At 40.5% G+C, this 19,380-nt stretch overlaps 1 protein-coding gene across 7 annotated transcripts in view; it reads left to right on the plus strand.

Annotated features, from left to right (window-relative positions):
• Window positions 1–19,380, plus strand: part of LOC132395291 (sperm-associated antigen 1-like) — a 151,397-nt gene that overhangs the window by 112,574 nt on the left and 19,443 nt on the right. For all 7 annotated transcript variants that reach the window (XM_059971684.1, XM_059971703.1, XM_059971721.1 and 4 more), the window contains 4 exons: window positions 2,936–3,077; window positions 4,371–4,497; window positions 13,451–13,624; window positions 18,940–19,353. In XM_059971684.1, coding sequence (XP_059827667.1) covers window positions 2,936–3,077; window positions 4,371–4,497; window positions 13,451–13,624; window positions 18,940–19,353 — 857 coding nt within the window. The remainder of the gene's footprint in view (window positions 1–2,935; window positions 3,078–4,370; window positions 4,498–13,450; window positions 13,625–18,939; window positions 19,354–19,380) is intronic.

Consider the following 19,380-nt stretch of genomic DNA (forward strand, 5'->3'; position numbering starts at 1 on the left):
TGCAGAAGGAATATGTCATCAGAAGCCGCAACTTTGATTTCAGTTGGACTGTCCGTTCAGATAAGGATAACATTCTTGCAGTAACTGTGTTCAGCATGACATGAGTAAGGAATGATTCATTTCAGTTTCTTCCTAAGAAGATTGTAGGAGAAATCCTGTCCTGCTTATTTCTGCTTAGGCATTCTACTCCCATTCAATGGAAGGTGTCATCAACAGTGCCATCAAGCAACATTTACTCACCAAAAACAAGCTAACCATTTTGTGTTTCAAGGAACAAGGATCAACTTTATGTCCCATATACATTTACACGGATTAGGAATTTGCTGTGGTATATTGGTGCAACATGCAACAAAAATCAACATTCCACAATTATAAAGAATAAAAATGAGTTTAAAAAATAAAGTTAGAGGTTAAAGTACGGATATGGAATAAAATGTGCATAAATACGTAGGAGGCTTATGCGACTCCCTTGTCCATTCATCCCCCCCATCCCTCCCCACCGACCTTCCTCCAGGTACTTATCCCTGCAAACAGAAGAAGTGCTATACCTGCCCCCACACTTCTTCCCTCATCACCATCCTAGGCCCCAGGCAGACGTTTCAGGTGAGGCACCACTTCACCTGCGAGTCAACTGGGGTGACATACTGTATCCGATTCTACCGATGTGGCCATTGGGGAGACCCGCCGCAGACTGGGAGACTGTTTCGCCAAACACCGGCGCTCAGTCCTCCAGCAGTGACGGGATCTCCCTGTGGCCACACACTTCAATTCCACAGACCACTCACACTCCGATATGTCTGTCCATGGCCTCCTCTACCATCAAGATGAGGCCACACGCAGGTCGATGGAGCAATACCTTATCTCCCGCCCAGGTAGCCTCCTTCCTGCCGGCATGAATATTCAACTCACTGACCTCTGTTGATACCTCTGTGCTCCCCCCCCCACTTTATCCCATCCCTATCTATAATTTCAGTTTGGTTCTCTTTCTCTCTCTTTTTCCCCCCTCACTATAATCTCCCCCAGCCCTACCTTTCTTTCTCTTTTATTTCCCATAATTCTCCACCTTCCCCCTAGCCCATTTCCCTTCAGCCTATCACTTCCCAGCTCTCTACTTCTCTTCTGATGAAGGGTTTCGGCCCGAAATGTTGTCACTACCTCCTCCCACAGATGCTGTCTGGCCTGCTGAGTTCTGCCAGCATTTTGTGTTTTTATTTATTTCCAGCACCTGCAGATTCACTTGTGTTGCATAAATACCAGCATGTATTTACAATGTAAGTAGCATTATGAAAAGTGGTTTATGGAACTCTAGGCCTCAGCACTGTCCTTGTTGAAAAGTGAATCATAGAGGTTAATTTCCAGATGGGAGGGCTGCCCTTAACATTTGACTCCATTTAACTCAGTACAGATCATGCACTGAATGCTGGTAAAACTAAAGTTCAATATTAAGAAGAAATATTCCAGTGGTCTGACATACTTTGTTCAAAGGAAGATGTTCACGATGCTTTGCTGAATGTGGTTTCTTAGGCCCAACCATCTAGCTTCTTCACCTTCCTTCTATTATAAGATCTGAAATGGGATGTTCATCTTTGATTGCAATTATGTCAGTTATGTCAATATTTCAGAATATGAAATAGTCCATGCCTTTGTGTAGAAGATAAACATAAAAGCGCAGACTGAGAAGTGACCAGTAACATTTGCACCACAAAAATGCCAGCTTTGACCTTCGCCAACAACAGAAATAACAGCACCTATACATGACGTTCAATGCCATTACCTGTGCTGTCACTTAAAAAAATAAACAGATTTAACTGATACAATCATATAAAAACTATAGCTACACAACCAGGTCAGTGGCTCAAATGACTCTCAAAAGCCTTTTATCTTCAAGTCACAAGAATAGATTCAATTACCTTTATTTGTCACGTGTACATTGAAAGATATGGTGGAAACTGTCATTTGCGTCAAATCAAATCAGCGAAAATAGTGCTGGGGACAGCCCACAAGTGTCACTGCACTTCTGGCGCCAACATAGCAGGGCCTCAACTCACAAACTCAAACCCGTACATCTTTGGAACGTGGAAGGAAACCCAAGCGGTCACAGGGAGAACATACAATTCCTTACAGACAGTGGCGGGGAATGAATGCTGATCGGTGATCGCTGCCACTATAATAGCGTACACTAAACACTACGCAACTGTGCCGCTTTTAATTCAAATGGGGTGGATTTGCCAGCATGAATGCTACTTCAATTACATTCATGGAACTTGGTACCATTTAGGATGAAGTAATCTGCTTAATCAGCACCCAATCCACTACTCTACACTCTGTGGCTATTTATTTGGTACAAGAGGTGCCTAATAAAATGGCTACTGAGTGTATGTTTTAGCCTTCTGCTGCTGTAGCCCATCCACTTCAAATTTTGATGTGTTGTGCATTCAGAGATGCTCTTCTGCACACTTATTTAAGTTACTGTCACTTCCTATAACATCAAAGTTTCCTATCTGGCCATTGTCCTTTGATGTCTCTCATTAACAGGGCATTTTTGCCCATAGAACTACTGCTCACTGGATGTATTTTGTTTTTCACCCCATCGTCTATAAATTCTAGAGACTGTTGTTCTTGAAAATCCCAGGAGATCAGCAATTTCTGAGATGCTGAAAACGCCTTATCTGGCACCAACAATCATTCCATGGTCAAAGTCACATAGATCACATTTCTTCCCCATTCTGATGTTTGGTCTGAACAACAACTGAACCTCTTGACCAAGTCTGCATGCTTTTCTGCATTGAGTTGCTGCACTTGATTGGCTGATTAGATATTTGCATCAACATACAGGTGTACCTAATACAGTGACCAGTATATATATCATACTTCTCAAATATTTGTCGATAAAGATTTATTTTACAAGTTCATTTTTTGTATAAACTTCTTGTAGGTAAAGATGTAGAAGAACGTTTTATGTCCTTAAAGCAGCAAGGGAACAGTTTTGTGAAAAAGACACAGTACAAGGAAGCCATCACTAAGTATAGTGAATGCCTAGAGCTGAAATCCAATGAATGTGCAATTTACACAAACAGGTAAGGAGCATGGCTATAAGGATTTGTTTAAACACAACTTGTGTGTATTCTTTTTTTTATAAAGAGCATTTCTGTAGGAGCTGACTCATAAGAATAGCATGAAAACTTAGTTTAACACACCCAACTGTTTGAAATCTGTCCAGCCCTGGGGATTTTTAGGTGGATTAGAAAATGAGTTTGAGGTTAGTCAGCTGGGATTCTCCTTTTCATACAAGCCATTTTTTCCCTTGAATATTTAGATGTCAAGATGGGATTTCAATTTTGAGGCAGTTAATGGAGGTACTGAGTCTTCTATTCAGTTACATTTAGTGTATATAAGATCAGGAATGCAGCAATATCAGGCTGGGTAACTGCTTCTAGCTAACTGTTAGACTTCTTAACACCCTGCTGCCATCCAGCACACATATACATTCTGTCTAAATGCCCTGCCATCCCCACTTCCCCACCCACACACCCAACTCACAGACACACTCTCATCTTGCACTGGTCACTTTTCATTTTTATGCTGCTATTTCACATATTTATTGGACAGCTTGCTTCCTTATAATATAGTCCTGGTAACATTATACTCTTTTACGTAAACATGCATCCCGTAACTTATATCAACCCATCAATCTTCAGGGCATGGCACTCAGGGACTTGTGTTAGTATTATTGTGTGATTTCTTCTGCTGGATCATAACTATATGAGCAGTGTGTGACTATACATACTGCGTTTTGTACCTTGGTCCCAGAGGAACAATGTTTCATTTAGCTATATACATGTGTATGTTTGAATAATGAATAACTTGAACTTGATCTGAAAGGACTATTCTTAATGATTATCTGTTCCATTGCATTTGGAAAGGCCTCTATTCCTTCTCCTACTTAGCAATGTTTAAATGCTCTAGTTAGGCATGCTAATAAAATACAAATTGTTCTTTAATTGATACTAAGTCTCAGAGCAACTGTTTGGTTTCAATGGTGTTAATGCCAAAGCTAAATGATATGTGATGTAATGGTGTGTGAGAACGAAAGGTGGGGATAATGGTCTGTTGTAGCATGCCTGCATTCTGGAATGAAAGCAAGCCATCCTTGATAACAAAGGCCTGCAATATAAAAGAAAGACAAAGGGGTTCTTATAAAGGTGTTTGCAAAAATACAAATTCACTGTTTAAAACATGAGTTTTAAAGGTCCTTTTGAATATGCAAATTCAATGCTTAAAACATTAATATTAGCTAAAAAATTTTCAAGCCATACTACAGAAGAGTAATGTTAAATAAAGACTAATCTATTCTTCTTTATTCTTCCTAGAGCATTATGTTATCTGAAACTTAGTCAATACAAGGAGGCTGAAGACGATTGTAACACAGCTCTGCAGGTGGAACCCACCAATATAAAAGCATTGTATCGAAGGGCTCTGGCTTATAGAGGATTGAAAGTAAGGCACATCAAATAAATACTGGAATTTTATCCACTACTAACATTAATAGTTTTGCTGCTATCTGGAGATCTTAGAGGCAGAAATAGATCATCACTATCCTCTTACTCAACTATTGACGTTTATGGCCCAATTAAGTAGTCTTGCTCCTTAATTCAAGGTCAATCTGATCTAAAAAAAAATTCTGCAAGCATGAATCGTGCTGGAAGTAGGCACTTTCACAAAAATAGACATTAGGAAACTTGAACAGGTAATGCTAGTGTCTGAAGAGTGAAAAATGGTGACTTTGAGGGATGAGGGAGCAAGAAGCAGACTTTCAAATTAAAGAATATACCAAAGAGATTGTAATTGAGTTGAGACTCCCTTTTGGCAGGATGAGCAATATACATTACTCAGATGCTGCAACTACATTAAGAAGTCCCAGTTTACCAGTAGGTTCAGAGGATCTAGATCAGGTATGCCTACTTGTGGTCCAAGAGCAGTTATTCCTGTACATACAGGTACCTGCACTTACACTGACATTCACCTTCTTGACAGATGGTTGACAATTGGTCTTAGACCTTGCCTACTGTTTACCTATCTCCCAATCAGCTGAGCGAATTCTCTGCCGTTTTATTGAACCCAGTGTCAGAGCAGGATCTTCAACCCGTGATCAGAATTTGAGGGAAAACGGCAAGATAAATGGAGACTAACTTTGTCACTTGGCTCTTAGTTCACCTAGATTAGCTTTTGCTTCTCATAATATCAAAGTGCCTGTTTCAGTCCACACCCATATAATCAATGAATTCTACAGGAAAAACCTGTTTATTCATCTTGGCTCTCTAAGCTCTAGGTGGACAAGTATTTTTGTCTCTCTTTTGATGCTATCCCTTTTCAGATATTTAGATACATCCTTTCTTGAGGTTCATCATTTTGTGGAGGAGTAACTTGTGAATTCTTGAGATCCCAAGTACATTGCCATCTGATGCTTAACTCCTGGTAGGGTCACCTGTTGTGTTAAGGTCAAGGGGGAGGTTTCAGACAAAGGGCAATACAACAGTGGAGCTGGCGGGAGATGATGACACATCACAATGGCAGTGAAGGTGGACGAAGGCTGCAGCAGTGAATATTGTCCAGTCATCTTCCATTCCATGCCACTGGACCCTGACGCGGATCTGTCAAGGATCATGTGGCAGCTGCCTGTGAATCAGCTGTCCCACATTAAACAAAGACACGCACAGGCTTTCTCCATTAAGAGAATCGACTCTTAACATCCAAGTTATGTGGATCCCTGATCGGCCTCCAAAGCCACCTGAGGACCCAACAATAGGCAACCTCTTAGGAAAATATCATACCCGACTTGAGTGATCACACTACTATTGAGATGCTTTGCACCAAAGGAATTTACTGAAACCTTTCTAAACTGAACTTTATAGCTCTGCTTACTTCACCAGAATTATTTAACTGTGTGCTGCTATTGTAAATATGTTCCTAGGTGTCTTTTTGTAGGAGGAGGAATGTGTTCAAAGGAAACATACCAAGGTATTTGCACCTGAGTCACTTGACAATTTAAGATATAAGGCGTCACGGTAGCATAGTAGTAACGCTATTACATCGTTAGTGACCTGGATTCAATTCCCGTCGCTGTCTGTATGGAGTTGTGTTGCTTCTCGATGCTCCGGTTCCTTCTGTATCCCAGAGACCTTCAGTTCATTGGTCACATGGTATAACTGGGTGGTGCAGGTTTGCGGACTGGAAAGGCCTGTTACTGTGCTGTATCTCTAAATATTTCACCTGCATGGAGCGACAGGAAAATGCAAGCTATAGTTCCTAAAGTAGTTATCGTCAAATATATCTAATCTTGCAACTAAATTGGAAAACCAATTCAACGATACCTTCAACACACACAAAATGCTGGTGGAACGCAGCAGGCCAGGCAGCATCTATAAGGAGAAGCACTGTCGACTTTTCAGGCGTCAGGACGAAGGGTCTTGGCCCAAAACATCGACAGTGCTTCTCCTTATAGATGCTGCCTGGCCTGCTGCGTTCCACCAGCACTTTGTGTGTGTTGCTTGAATTTCCAGCATCTGCAGATTTCCTCGTGTTTGTCAACAATACCTTTATGGGTAGAGTTAAGTGCAAGAGTTGAGGTCCCTTTAATCAATTTCATTAAGATACTTCCACTTAACAAATTTTAAACACAAGACATTCTGCATATGCTGGAAATCCAGAGTAGCACACATCTCATTCCCCATTCTGCCTCCTAGCTTTCACTTCATCCCACCTTCCTCCCCTACCCATCTTCTCCTTACCTAGCTTCACCTATCACCTTCTTCTAGCCTGTAATCCTTTCCCTTCCCGCCCCACCTTCTTATTCCAGCTTCTTCCCCCTTCCTTTTCAAATCATCAACTCTTTATCCCTTTCCATAGATGCTGCTGGGGATGCCAGATGGGGCTGATCAGGCATGGTTGGCAGCTCATCCAGGAGAAGGAAGTCTCTGATCAAGCCTCCGCTGCCTTGCGACTATACCCAGTCATGGGGAAGACTTCAGGAATAAACTCTGAGGGAAAAACCCGGAGCTGGAGTCCCTAAGGCAGTCCTACATTGAGTTCAATGGTGACTGTCAACTCCTGCGACGTTGCTGGTGCCAAACTGTATCTGTTTCTGCCGTTCCTTTTGGTTCATCAGATGCGTGGACAGGGGGAGCTTGTTACATGGGCAACAGCTTGCTCTCCATAATGTACTGCCCAGTCTTGCATATCTAGACAGCGAGAATGTAATATCCATGGTCAACTCTGACCAACGGAAACCTCACCTCACCTCAGATGCTGCCTGACCTGTTGAGTTCCTCCAGAATTTAGTGTGTGTTACAATGAACAAATGCATTCTGTAGATCAGAGAATGACAACTCTGGTGTTTCCTTTGTAATTCAAAGCATGGAAACATCTCTAAAATGTCACTGTATCTGGGTAGACTTTGGCAACCTGGAGACTAGGAAAAGGAATCATTCAAAAACAGGAACGAGGCCAGACATTTATGATCAGTAATGTCCTGCTTTGCACAGGGCCTCAACAAATAGTTGGGTATCCTCTCCCAAATGGAGAATCTTTTCCATAGCACACTGGGGCGGAAAAAATCTGCTCTAAAGGGTGTGCAGCCTTTGGAATATATAAAGATTATCTTTAATGCCTTTATTTGACATATGTGCATCAAAACTTACAGTAAAATGTGTTGTTCTGTCTCAACAATCAACAAAGTCTGTGCTGGGGCAGCTAACAAGTGTCACCATGCTTCCAGTGCCAACATAACGTGCCAACAAGTCACTAACTTTAACAGTGTGGAATGTGAGACTTTGGCAACCTCACAAAGTTGAAACACAAAGTAGAGGAAACTCACAGGGCCATAGGGAGAATATTTAAACTCCTTACAGACAGCGACAGGAATTGAACCCAAATCAGTGATTGTTGGCGCTGTAAAGCAGTTAAACTGACCACTATGCTACTGTGCATCCCTTTGAACTCCCCTAATGAGCAATAAACATTTGATATAATGATGCTAATGATTCCATTCTCTCCTCACGAAACTCTGCCTTGATGAGCACACAGTGCCATACAGCACATTATTGACTTCTTATTTGACAGAATAGTTCCCACATTAAGTTGATTTTATTATATGTTCATTTCTGGAATTTCAGCAACATCAAAAGCAATATCTTTTTATCAGCAATATTGTAGAAAAACCACCTACTATTTTTAAGGTCAACGCAATGAACTGTCTGATATCCAGATATCCATATAATAGACCTACTTGCTTCAGTTCATGTTTTAACTTGTTAGTGTTTCTGGATCAATAATTTGAAATTAAAATTAAAAACATTTATCATGCAAATCCTAGCAAACTTTCATCTCTGTACAAAACAACACACAATTGAGCTCACCTTTCAGTTCCTACTCCTTTGTCCATTTTGAGTTCCACTCCTACCTTCTCACCTTCAAATGTCACATAGGAGCCTGAGGCATTCGGGCTTCTTTGCTCACATTTTGTTGTAAAGATATATTTTTTTCAAATTTACATCATAATCTGCTATTCAAATTTCTTTGCCATTCTGGTGTGAGTTTTCAAAGACTATTTTGTATTCAAAGATTACAATAAATGTAGAACTACCCCATGCATTTAACATCCCCTTTCTCAAATCATCTTACTTTGGCTTTTAAACTTCATCAGCTCCCTATTCTGCAGACATTTACCTCCACATTGCACACCTTTTAAAGGGGAAAGGACTATAGAAACACAAATTGTACTTGTTAAACATAATTTTCTTTCATTATAATCGATTAGCCATATAAACCTCAATGAAGCAATGATTCAACCTTGTCTTTTTATTATTTTATGAATTTGTGTGTAGTTCTAGCAATAGAGGCAGTAGCTACTTGGATATGTGCTACTGGCATTAAGATTAATTGAATGCTGTGCTATTTCATGGATTACAATAATTTTCAAAACAGTAGGGAGTGATTAGGTAATGGAAACTAAGGATACACAAATAATTTGAAGTACAGTGTACTAGAATGATGACATAAGACCATAAGACACAGGAGCAGAATTAGGTCATTTGACCCATCAAGTCTGCTCTGCCATTCAATCATCGCTAATTCTTTCTCCCCATCCTCAGCCTCACTCCCCAGGCTTCTCCACGTGATCTTTGATGCCCTGTCCATTCGAGAACCTATCAAGCTCTGCCTGGCCTAGCCTCCGCAGCTACAAAATTCTCCACCCTCTAGCTGAAGAAATTTCTCTGCATCTTTGTTTTAAATACATATGCCCCTCTAAACCTGAGGGTGTGTTCTCTTGTCCTAGACACCCCCACCATGGGAAACACCCTTCCCACATGTACTCTGTCCGGGCCTTTCAACATTCAAAAGATTTCAATGAGATCCCCTCTGGCCCCCATCCTTCTAAATTCCAGCGAGTACAGACCCAGAGTATCAAACGTTTCTTGTATGATAACCCTTTCATTCCCGGAATCATCCTTGTGAACTTCCTCTGAGCCCTCTCCAAAGCCAGCACATCTTTTCTTCACAATACTCAAGATGAGGCTTCACCAGTGCCTTATGAAGCCTCAGCATCACATCCCTGCTGTTGTATCCTAGACATCTTGAACTGACTTCTGACATTGCTTTTGCTTTCCTCACAACCGACTCTACCTACAAGTTAACCTTTAGGGTGTTCGGCACAAGGACTCCCAAATCCCTTTGTTTCTCAGATTTTTTGGATTTTCTCCCCATTTAGAAGATAGTCTGCACTTTTATTTCTACTGCCAAAGTGCATGACCATGCATTTTCCAACATTGTATTTCATTTGCTTCTTTCTTGCCCATTCTCCTAATCTGTCTAAGTCCTTCTGCAGCCTTCCTGTTTCCTCAACATTACCTGCCCCTGCACTAATCTTCGTATCATCTGCAAACTTGGCAACAAAGCCATCTATTCCATCATCTAAATCATTGATATACAGCATCAAAAGGAACAGTGCCAACACCAACCCCTGCAGAACACCACTAGTCACTGACAGCCAACCACTGGCTGCCTCCTACCAATCAGCCAATGCTCTAACCATGCCTGTAACTTTCCTGTAATACCACGGGTTCTTAACTTGGTAAGCAGCCTCATGTGTGACACCTTGTCAAAGGCCTTCTGGAAGTCCATATATACAACATTTACTGCATCCCTTTTATCTATCCTACTTGTAATCTCCTTAAAGAATTCCAACAGGTTTGTCAGGCAATATTTTCCCTTAAGGAGACCATGCTGACTTTGTCCTATCTTGTCCTGTGGCACCAAGTGCTTCATAGCCTCATCCTTAATAATTGACTCCATCATCTTCCCAGCTACTGAGGTCAGGCTAACTGGCCTTTAACTTCCTTTCTGCTGCCATCCTCCTTTCTTAAAGAGTGGAGTGACATATGCAACTTTCCAGAACTCTGGCACCATGCCACAGTCCAATGATTTTTACTAATCATTACTAATGCCTCCATAATTTCTACCACTATCTCTTTTAGGACCCTAGGGTGCAGTTCATCTGGTCTGGGTGACTTATGTACACTAAGGTCTTTCCTAAGCACCTTCTCCCTTGTAATAGTAACTGTACTCATTTTTCTTCCCTTACATCCTTCAACATCTGGCACAATGCTAGCGTCTTTCACAGTGAAGACTGATGCAAAATACTCATTTAGTTCATTTGCAATCTCCTTGTCCCCATCATTATATCTCTGCCCTCATTTTCTAGTAGTCTTATATCCATTCTCTTCTCTTTTTTATTTTTTACATACTTGAAAAAGCTTTTACTATCCACATTGATATTGTTTGCTAGCTTGCTTTCATATTTCGTCTTTTCCCTCCTAATAATTCTTTAGGATTCTCTGTAGGGTTTTACAGGATGCGGGGGGATATGTACAAATATGAGCTCTCAGTGAGGCAGAAAGCAAAATCAGTGTAGCCAAAATGAGGGATTTTAGATGTTGTTTATACTCTGAGGGAGCAGAATAGATCAAGCATTAGTAACTACAAGTTTTTAAGGTGCATTTGTGATTGATTTCTGAAACATTATGCTTTAGAACCACAAGGAGATAAGTAGACTGGATTTAATGGTAAGTGACAAAGCAGAATGAGTTAACAATCTGACAGTGAGCAAGTATCTTGCAAATAATGATAGTAGCAGACTTAATGCAATCAATATTACACCTGAGAAACAGTAACAATCTTCCCCCATTCTGCTCTGTGATTACCTAACTTTGTATATTCATCGTTCAATCTTTAATATTGATTCCTCTTTCTTTACTTGGTTGTCCATGATTGAATTTGGTATTCAGTATAAACAGGGGTCAGTAAGTAGAGTCATAAACAGACACAGTACAGAACGGGTCCTTCAGCCTACTGAGTCCGTGTGGGCCATCAACCAGCCTATGCTGTTCTGTTTTCAATTCTGCCCATGTTGCCAGCAAATCCTTTCCGGATTCTACAACTCACCAACACACTAGGGGTAATTAACCATGAGCAATTGAACTCTCAGCTGCATGTTCTTTGTATGTGGGAAGAAACTAGGGCAGCCAGAGAAACATAGGTGGTCACAGGGAAAACATGTACAGCCGGCCCTCCTTATCCACGGATTCAACCAACCGCGGATCGGGAAAACCCGGAAGTTCTCTCTCCAGCGCTCGTTTGAGCATGTACAGACTATTTTTTCTTGTCATTATTCCCTAAACAATACAGTATACCAACTATTTACATAGCATTTACATTGTATTAGGTATTATAAGTAATCTAGAGATGATTTAAAAGTACAGGCAGTCCCCGGGTTATGAAGGAGTTCCGTTCCTGAGTCCGTCTTTAAGTCTGATTTGAAGTTGGAACAGGTACATCCGGTATTATTTAGCATCAGTTAGTCAAATGTTTGTCTTAGTATATAGTATATATTTTACCTTTATATGCATATAAAACACTTAAGAAACTTATGTATTTCAATAATCAAACCACTGCTTTGCTTAGTAATAATTGTAGCTTTCATTGGGGCAAGGCCTTTCACATTCTCCATTAGAATTGTTCCGATCATTGACCGACTGTAGCCTAACACTTTTCCATTGACCGATGGCGTTTCACCTCTTTCTGATCGCTTTATTACTTCCACCTTATTTTCAATCACGATCGTGATTATTTTTGTGAACAGGAACACTGCGGATTCAGAGCTGAACCAGGTCCTAATGTCCACCACACTGAGACAGGTTAAATAAGGGACTTGAGCATCTACATTTTTTGGTATTTGGTATCCGCGGGGGGGGGGGGGGGCGGGGGGGCGGCGGTGTCCCAGAACCAATCCCCCACGGATACAGAGGGGCGACTATACATAATAGTTCAGCACAGATAGCTGGGCCGGAGGGTCTGTTTCTGTAGTGCTTTATGACTCTATGATTGAAACTAGGAGGTTGTCACTGTTCTATCTATTTCATGTTGTTTATAGAATATATACTATCCACAGGGCTTGTTTTCCTGCATTTTCCTCCAAACCTAACCAAACGTACCATGTGGCTGCTGAGAAGGAGTGGAAATTAGATGGGGTACCATAGCCAGGGTTACATAGAAATGAGTGCTGTTAGTACTTCTGAGGCAGGAGGAAGAGGCTGTGCAGATGAAAACTTGTGACAAGACTTTCTTAGAAAGCTTAGAGTAATACTTCTGTGTTTATAGTCCTGAAGGGAACCTAAAACAAAAATTAAGCCTTATCTTCCTGGGCATCCTCCAAACTACATCCTAATTGAAAATGGTTTTGGCTGTCAGGGAGGCTGTCTCAGATCCTGCTAAAGTGTGCAGATCAAACTATAATCTGCATGGTTAAACATAACCCTGCTGTTTTCCAGGTGATTTATTTACCTGATTTTTAATATTGGGACGTAACAGGGTTAAAGGCAGTAAGCAGTTGGCATCATTTAACTCCCACCTTGTCATTCCCCTCGCTTCTACTTGTATGTCTTTCACCAATCAAAGTTAAATTTTGTGCTTCAAATTCAACTCTTCCAGAAAGCTAACTAACATACACAAGTTTCCTGGAATCTAAAATAAAACATAGAACTTTACAGCACAGTGCAGGCCCTTTGGCCCATGATGTTGTGGTGACCTTATAACCTGCTGTAACCCTTCACTCCAATTTTCTATCATCCATGTCTTATCTAAGGGATTTTAAATGTCCCGAATGTATCTGCCACCACACCTGGCAGGGTGCATCATGCACCCACCATTCTTCATGTAAAAAAACTTACCTCTGACATTCATCCAATACTTTCCTCCTTAAAATTATACCCCCTGTTATTAGCTATTTCTGCCCAAAATTAAGATTCCTGTGGCAAGCCCAAAGCAAAATTTCTGTTTAATATGCAACCATGCTCTCTACAATTTCTGTTGTGTAAAAAGATTTTCTTTTCTTCAGAACTACACCGCCAGTATCAAAGATCTCAATAAATTACTGGAGCTTGACTCAAATGTTACTGAGGCACAGAAATTATTGCTGGAGGTGTCTGAAATTCTGGAAAAATTAGGAAGTGGAGCCTTCTCCAAGACCAGCAGTCAAGAAAAGCAGAGAAAAAATATCCAGATACAGGAGGTATGTGTTTTATTCTAAACCACCTTATAACTTTGGCATGGTATTGTAGCAATTAGCACCAATTAGACAATAGACAATAGGTGCAGAAGTAGACCATTCAGCCCTTCGAGCCTGCACCGCCATTTTGAGATCATGGCTGATCATCTACTATCAATACCCAGTTCCTGCCTTGTCCCCATATCCCTTGATTCCCCCATCCATAAGATAACTATCTAGCTCCTTCTTGAAAGCATCCAGAGAATTGGCCTCCTTAACTCTGTCCTAAATGACCTACCCCTTATTCTCAAACCATGCCCTCTGGTACTGGACTCTCCCAGCATCTGGGACATATTTCAGTGCTAGTGACCAGGATTCAATTCTGTAAGGAGTTTGTACATTCCCCCTGTGACCATGTGAGTTTCATCCAGGTGCTCCGGTTTCATCTCACAGTCCGAAGATGTATGGGTTGGGGTTAGTGAGCATGTTATGTTGGCACCGGAAGCATGACAACACTTGTGGGCTGTCTCAGACTGTGAGATAAAGCTACCACTCTATCTATTCCCTCCCTCCATGCAGTGGCCTCAAGGTACACCACCTACAGAATGCCCTTAACATACCCACTTTGGGTATGATAACACAACTTCCCAAGCCCGTGATTTGTACCACCAATAAGGACAAACTCCGAAGGTGTGGGTGCAGTTTCCTGTTCTAGTATATTTAAAGTGGGCGTTGATAAGTTCTTGATTATTAAACTCCTGACAAATTCAACGCTTTGAGTGTCATTGGCAGTAGGATGTAGCAGTCTAAAGTGCAGTTGACCATTATCTTCTAGTGAGCATTTAGCAACAATGTCCTGTAAATAAAAATTAAACATGGTCTGTAAGTTGTAGTGTAATTACAATTTTATAATCTCAATGAATTGAAGAAAATTGTAAAGTTAAAATAGGAACGTAAAAAGTCTGTCAATTAGGGTGCCTGATCCCAGTTAACAAGATCCAAACTTTTCAGTTTTCAGTATTGAAGAATCAGGCAGTTTATGCACATTTTATAATGGTTGTAGCTGTATTGCTGGAATTCCTCTGACAAAGTAGCGCTATTTTATTCTGTATTTCTTATTAATGCTTTAACTTTATTTTTACTTTATTTTTATATAATTCTTTACTATTTATAATTGTTGAAGATTGGTTTTTGTTTTCAACATTAGCAAATTACTAATGCTATGTAAATGTGTATGGTAAATAAAGTTGATCCTGGATCCATGAATTGGGTGGACGAAGAAGGGCTGAGGTGCATTACTGCTTCAGAAATAAGCTTGCCAGGTTGATAACTAAGAAGATCCATTCTAGATAGCATAAAAGGGTTCAGAATTGTGAAATAAGGCAAAGAGGCTGACAGCTCTCTGCATAATGGAAGTGTTAATCAAGCTGATTGGAGTCAGGAGAGAGGATGACAATTTCTGTTACAGATCGAGTTTAAAGGAATTGATTGACTGTGATCACAAGTACCTGGCACAAAGGTTCAAAGTACAGATTGAGCTGACTTAAACTATAGACCCCCAATGTGGTGCCTTTCTTCATATCAGATTCAAAATAATAATATAATTGGGAATTTAAAAATTAACCATCCATGCTTTTTTTCCTAACCTCTCCAATAGCTCTCAACTGGACTGAATGATGTCCTGCAAGTGAACACAATGTTATTTAACAATGAATACTTAGACAGTGCTTAAAATCTTTTTTTTAAACATTCACTCTCAAAAGTTGTTTACTTGAAGTACTAAATTCAATTTCAACCACCAATCTTTTAAAACTGCAAATGAATGCCATGTGTTAGTCTGATAAACAAAGTTAGGCCCAGTGTTTAGGATAAAGAAGCATAACAATCAGGAAGAAAGATCAAAACTATACAAGAGGCACAAAATCCTAACTTTTACCAAATAAAATTAACTTAAAGTGCACTATTTTATCAGTGTTTATACTTAGCTTTAATTAAGTAAAAGGAAGAAGTAGTTCACAATTTTCTTTGGATGATTTGCTGCATGTCACTTTGTTTAGCTGAATATTTCCCACTCAAGATGAACTCCAATTTTCAAGAATAGACCTATTTTAAGACGATTGAAGTTATCATACCTTGCCAGGCATCTAACTTTAGTCAAAGTGACGAATCATATTCTCATTTGATGTAATCCAAGTTGAGTGCTCCTGGGTTTTTTTTTGCTGCCTTTCCTGAAAGTGGATGCATTTCTGCTTTTGGAAGTCTATGGAATCTCAGCCAAATAAACATTCTTATACCGTGAGTCTGGCTTCTGAGAAATGGCAGGGTACTAAACTTCAACAATGTTCAACTTATCGTAACTTGACTAAAACTGTTCCAATTTAACACAGACCTTCCTGATTCATTTTTGTGGTTCAGTGTATTACCCAGACCATCAAATTATTTCCCTATTAACATCTTAAATTTGAAGAACTATGCACTATTAGACCACGTCATTTGGACCATCGAGTCTGCTCTGACATTCCATTATAGCTGATTTATTATACCTCTCATCCCTTTCTCCTGCATTCTCCCCATAACCTATGATGCCCTTACTAATCAAGAACCCATCAACCTCCACTTTAAATATACCCAATGAGTTGGCTTCCACGACCATCTGTGGCAATGAATTCCACAGATTCACCACCCTCTGGATAAAGAAATTCTTCTTCATTTCTGTTCTACACGGACACACTTCTATTTTGAGGTTATGCCCTCTGGTACTAGACTCCTCCACTATTGGGAACAACCTCTGAATATCCACTCTATCTAGGTCTTTCAGAATTCAGTAGATTTCAATGAGATCCACCCCTATTCTAAACTCCAGTGTGTACAGGCCCAGAGCTATCAAACACTCCTCGTATGTTAACTCTTTCATAAATAAGCTCTGGATAAGTTGCAACATGCAAAACAAAACTTACAATTGCTGGAAAATTGAAATAAAAATAAAATGCTGAAGATGCTCATGTTATCAGCCAGCATCTTTCTAGGAGAAGTCCACTTATGACAGTATTAAAATCTCACTGTTTGCCTGTACGCTACAATATAAGCATTCACCTATCCAAAATCCTTTGGTGCTTACCCAGTAGAAAACAATCATATGTTGTTGGCATGTATCTCGAATCAGTATGGGATCGTATTTCTTTCGTCGAGAAACCTGTGCCAGCAGAAATATTAGAAGCTTCTCATTTATGTTTTATTGCTTCCAGTAAAACAGTGCTGGTATCATGGGGCAAGAGTGATAGGGAGCCCGAATTTTTAATGGGCTGCCCATTTTTAGCTTAAGCTAAAATTAAGCTTAATTTTCTGTATTTCTGCAATGCCTCATCAGAAAGGAAGTACAGGAGCCCAAAGACACATACTCACATTTTAAGGAACTGATTCTTTCTCTCTGCCATCAGATTTCAAAATGGTTCTCACTAGTTTTGCTCTCCTTTTGCAATGCTGATTTAATTTATTTCTAACATATACTTTACACCTTATGCAGATAATGGATTGGCTTCAGACAATGCTTTCAACGACTGCATCCCCCAAATCTTTATTTTCATTGTAACATTCAAGATGATTGTTGATTGCTGAAATCATTCCATTTTCATTCACTGTTTATGGCATTCTCAAGCTTGAAATCTTGAAACCGCAGTGAGCAAAGTCTGAATTGTCTTGCTTTTTTCTCGCCAGCTATCAGTGACAAAAGCACTGCTTCGAGAACACAAACACATGCAACTGAAGCTATTTAATAAATGTTCGCTCTAAGCATGGCGTCTAATGGCCATGTGACTGACGCTAGTTAGAACCTGTTCAGCAACAGTTTCCTGCCCCAATTAAGTAGCATAGTGTCTCAAATAAACAAAGGCAATCCCGGCAATTTTCTCACTTAGTTTTTGTTCTTTAAGAGTTGTCCCAAATAAATGGCTGCCCCAATTAACCAGAATCATTAACAAATTAACACATTTCAGGACAGTGATAGCAAACAATAGACAATAGACAATGGGTGCAGAAGTAGAGCATTCGGCCCTTTGAGCCTGCACCACCATTTTGAGATCATGGCTGATCAACTACTATCAATACCTGGTTCCTGCCTTGTCCCCATATCCCTTGATTCCCCTATCCATAAGATACCTATCTAGCTCCTTCTTGAAAGCATCCAGAGAATTGGCCTCCACTACCTTCCAAGGCAGTGCATTCCAGACCCCCCCACGACTCTCTGGGAGAAGAACTTTTTCCTTAACTCTGTCCTAAATGACCTACCCCTTATTCTCAAACCATGCCCTCTGGTACTGGACTCTCCCAGCATCTGGAACATATTTCCTGCCTCTATCTTGTCCAAACCCTTAATAATCTTATATGTTTCCATCAGATCCCTTCTCAATCTCCTTAATTCCAGCGTGTACAAGCCCAGTCTCTCTAACCTCTCTGCGTAAGACAGTTCAGACATCCCAGGAATTAACCTGATGAATCTACGCTGCACTTCCTCTACAGCCAGGATGTCCTTCCTTAACCCTGGAGACCAAAACTGTACATAATACTCCAGGTGTGGTCTCACCAGGGCTCTGTACAAATGCAAGAGCATTTCCTTGCTCTTGTACTCAATTCCCTTTGTAATAAAGGCCAACATTCCATTAGCCTTCTTCACTGCCTGCTGCACTTGCTCATTCACCTTCAGTGACTGATGAACAAGGACTCCTAGATCTCTTTGTATTTCTTCCTTACCTAACTCTACACCGTTCAGATAATAATCTGCCTTCCTGTTCTTACTCCCAAAGTGGATAACCTCACACTTATTCACATTAAACGCCATCTGCCAAGTATCTGCCCACTCACCCAGCCTATCCAAGTCACCCTGAATTCTCCTAACATCCTCATCCACATGTCACCCTGCCACCCAGCTTAGTATCATCAGCAAATTTGCTGATGTTATTTTCAATGCCTTCATCCAAATCGTTGACATAAATTGTAAACAGCTGTGGTCCCAATACCGAGCCCTGTGGCACCCCACTAGTTGCCACCTGCCATTCCGAGAAACACCCATTCACCGCTACCCTTTGCTTTCTATCTGTCAACCAGTTTTCTATCCATGTCAATGTCTTCCCCCCAATGCCCTGAGCTTTGATTTTACCCACCAATCTCCTATGTGGGACCTTATCAAATGCCTTCTGAAAACCTTATTCTGATTCTGACTGCCCTCAAATCCAATATCCTAGCTTCAAAAAAAAATTACAAAATTATTGTTTACAGCTTTTCTCTTTGTTTGGCATTGATGTGTAATGTTGCTGCCGAGTTATTCACATCTTAATCTCTTTAAGGTTGCTGACAGTGATGAAGAGGAGAATGAAGGCAAAACCTCTGCTGATCATGAAAGTGTACGCAGTCTCAATGTTGGACAAGTGGATCCCATGGTAACTGAACGTCCATCAAATGGACAAGAGAGTTGTGGAAGTTCCCATTTACCTTCAGAAAAAAATATTCATTTCAAGCCTACAAATGCATATGAATTTGGCCAAGCCCTGAATGTGGTGCAAGCTAAGGTAGATCTTGCTGGATGCGCAGAACTGCTAAGGAATGTAGAACCTGAAGATCTGCCATCCATGATGAGCAATAAACTGGAAGCTGATGTGTTCATTATGATTATTCAGGCTATGAAGGAGCACCTTTTAGTACAGTATCCCGGCCTTGTGTATCGGTATCTTGTTCATCTATGTAAAGCAGAAAGATTCAAGGTATGTGTTGCTTAAAACATTGCTACT

Source organism: Hypanus sabinus, chromosome 1 (genome assembly GCF_030144855.1).
Source record: "Hypanus sabinus isolate sHypSab1 chromosome 1, sHypSab1.hap1, whole genome shotgun sequence".
Taxonomy (NCBI): domain Eukaryota; kingdom Metazoa; phylum Chordata; class Chondrichthyes; order Myliobatiformes; family Dasyatidae; genus Hypanus; species Hypanus sabinus.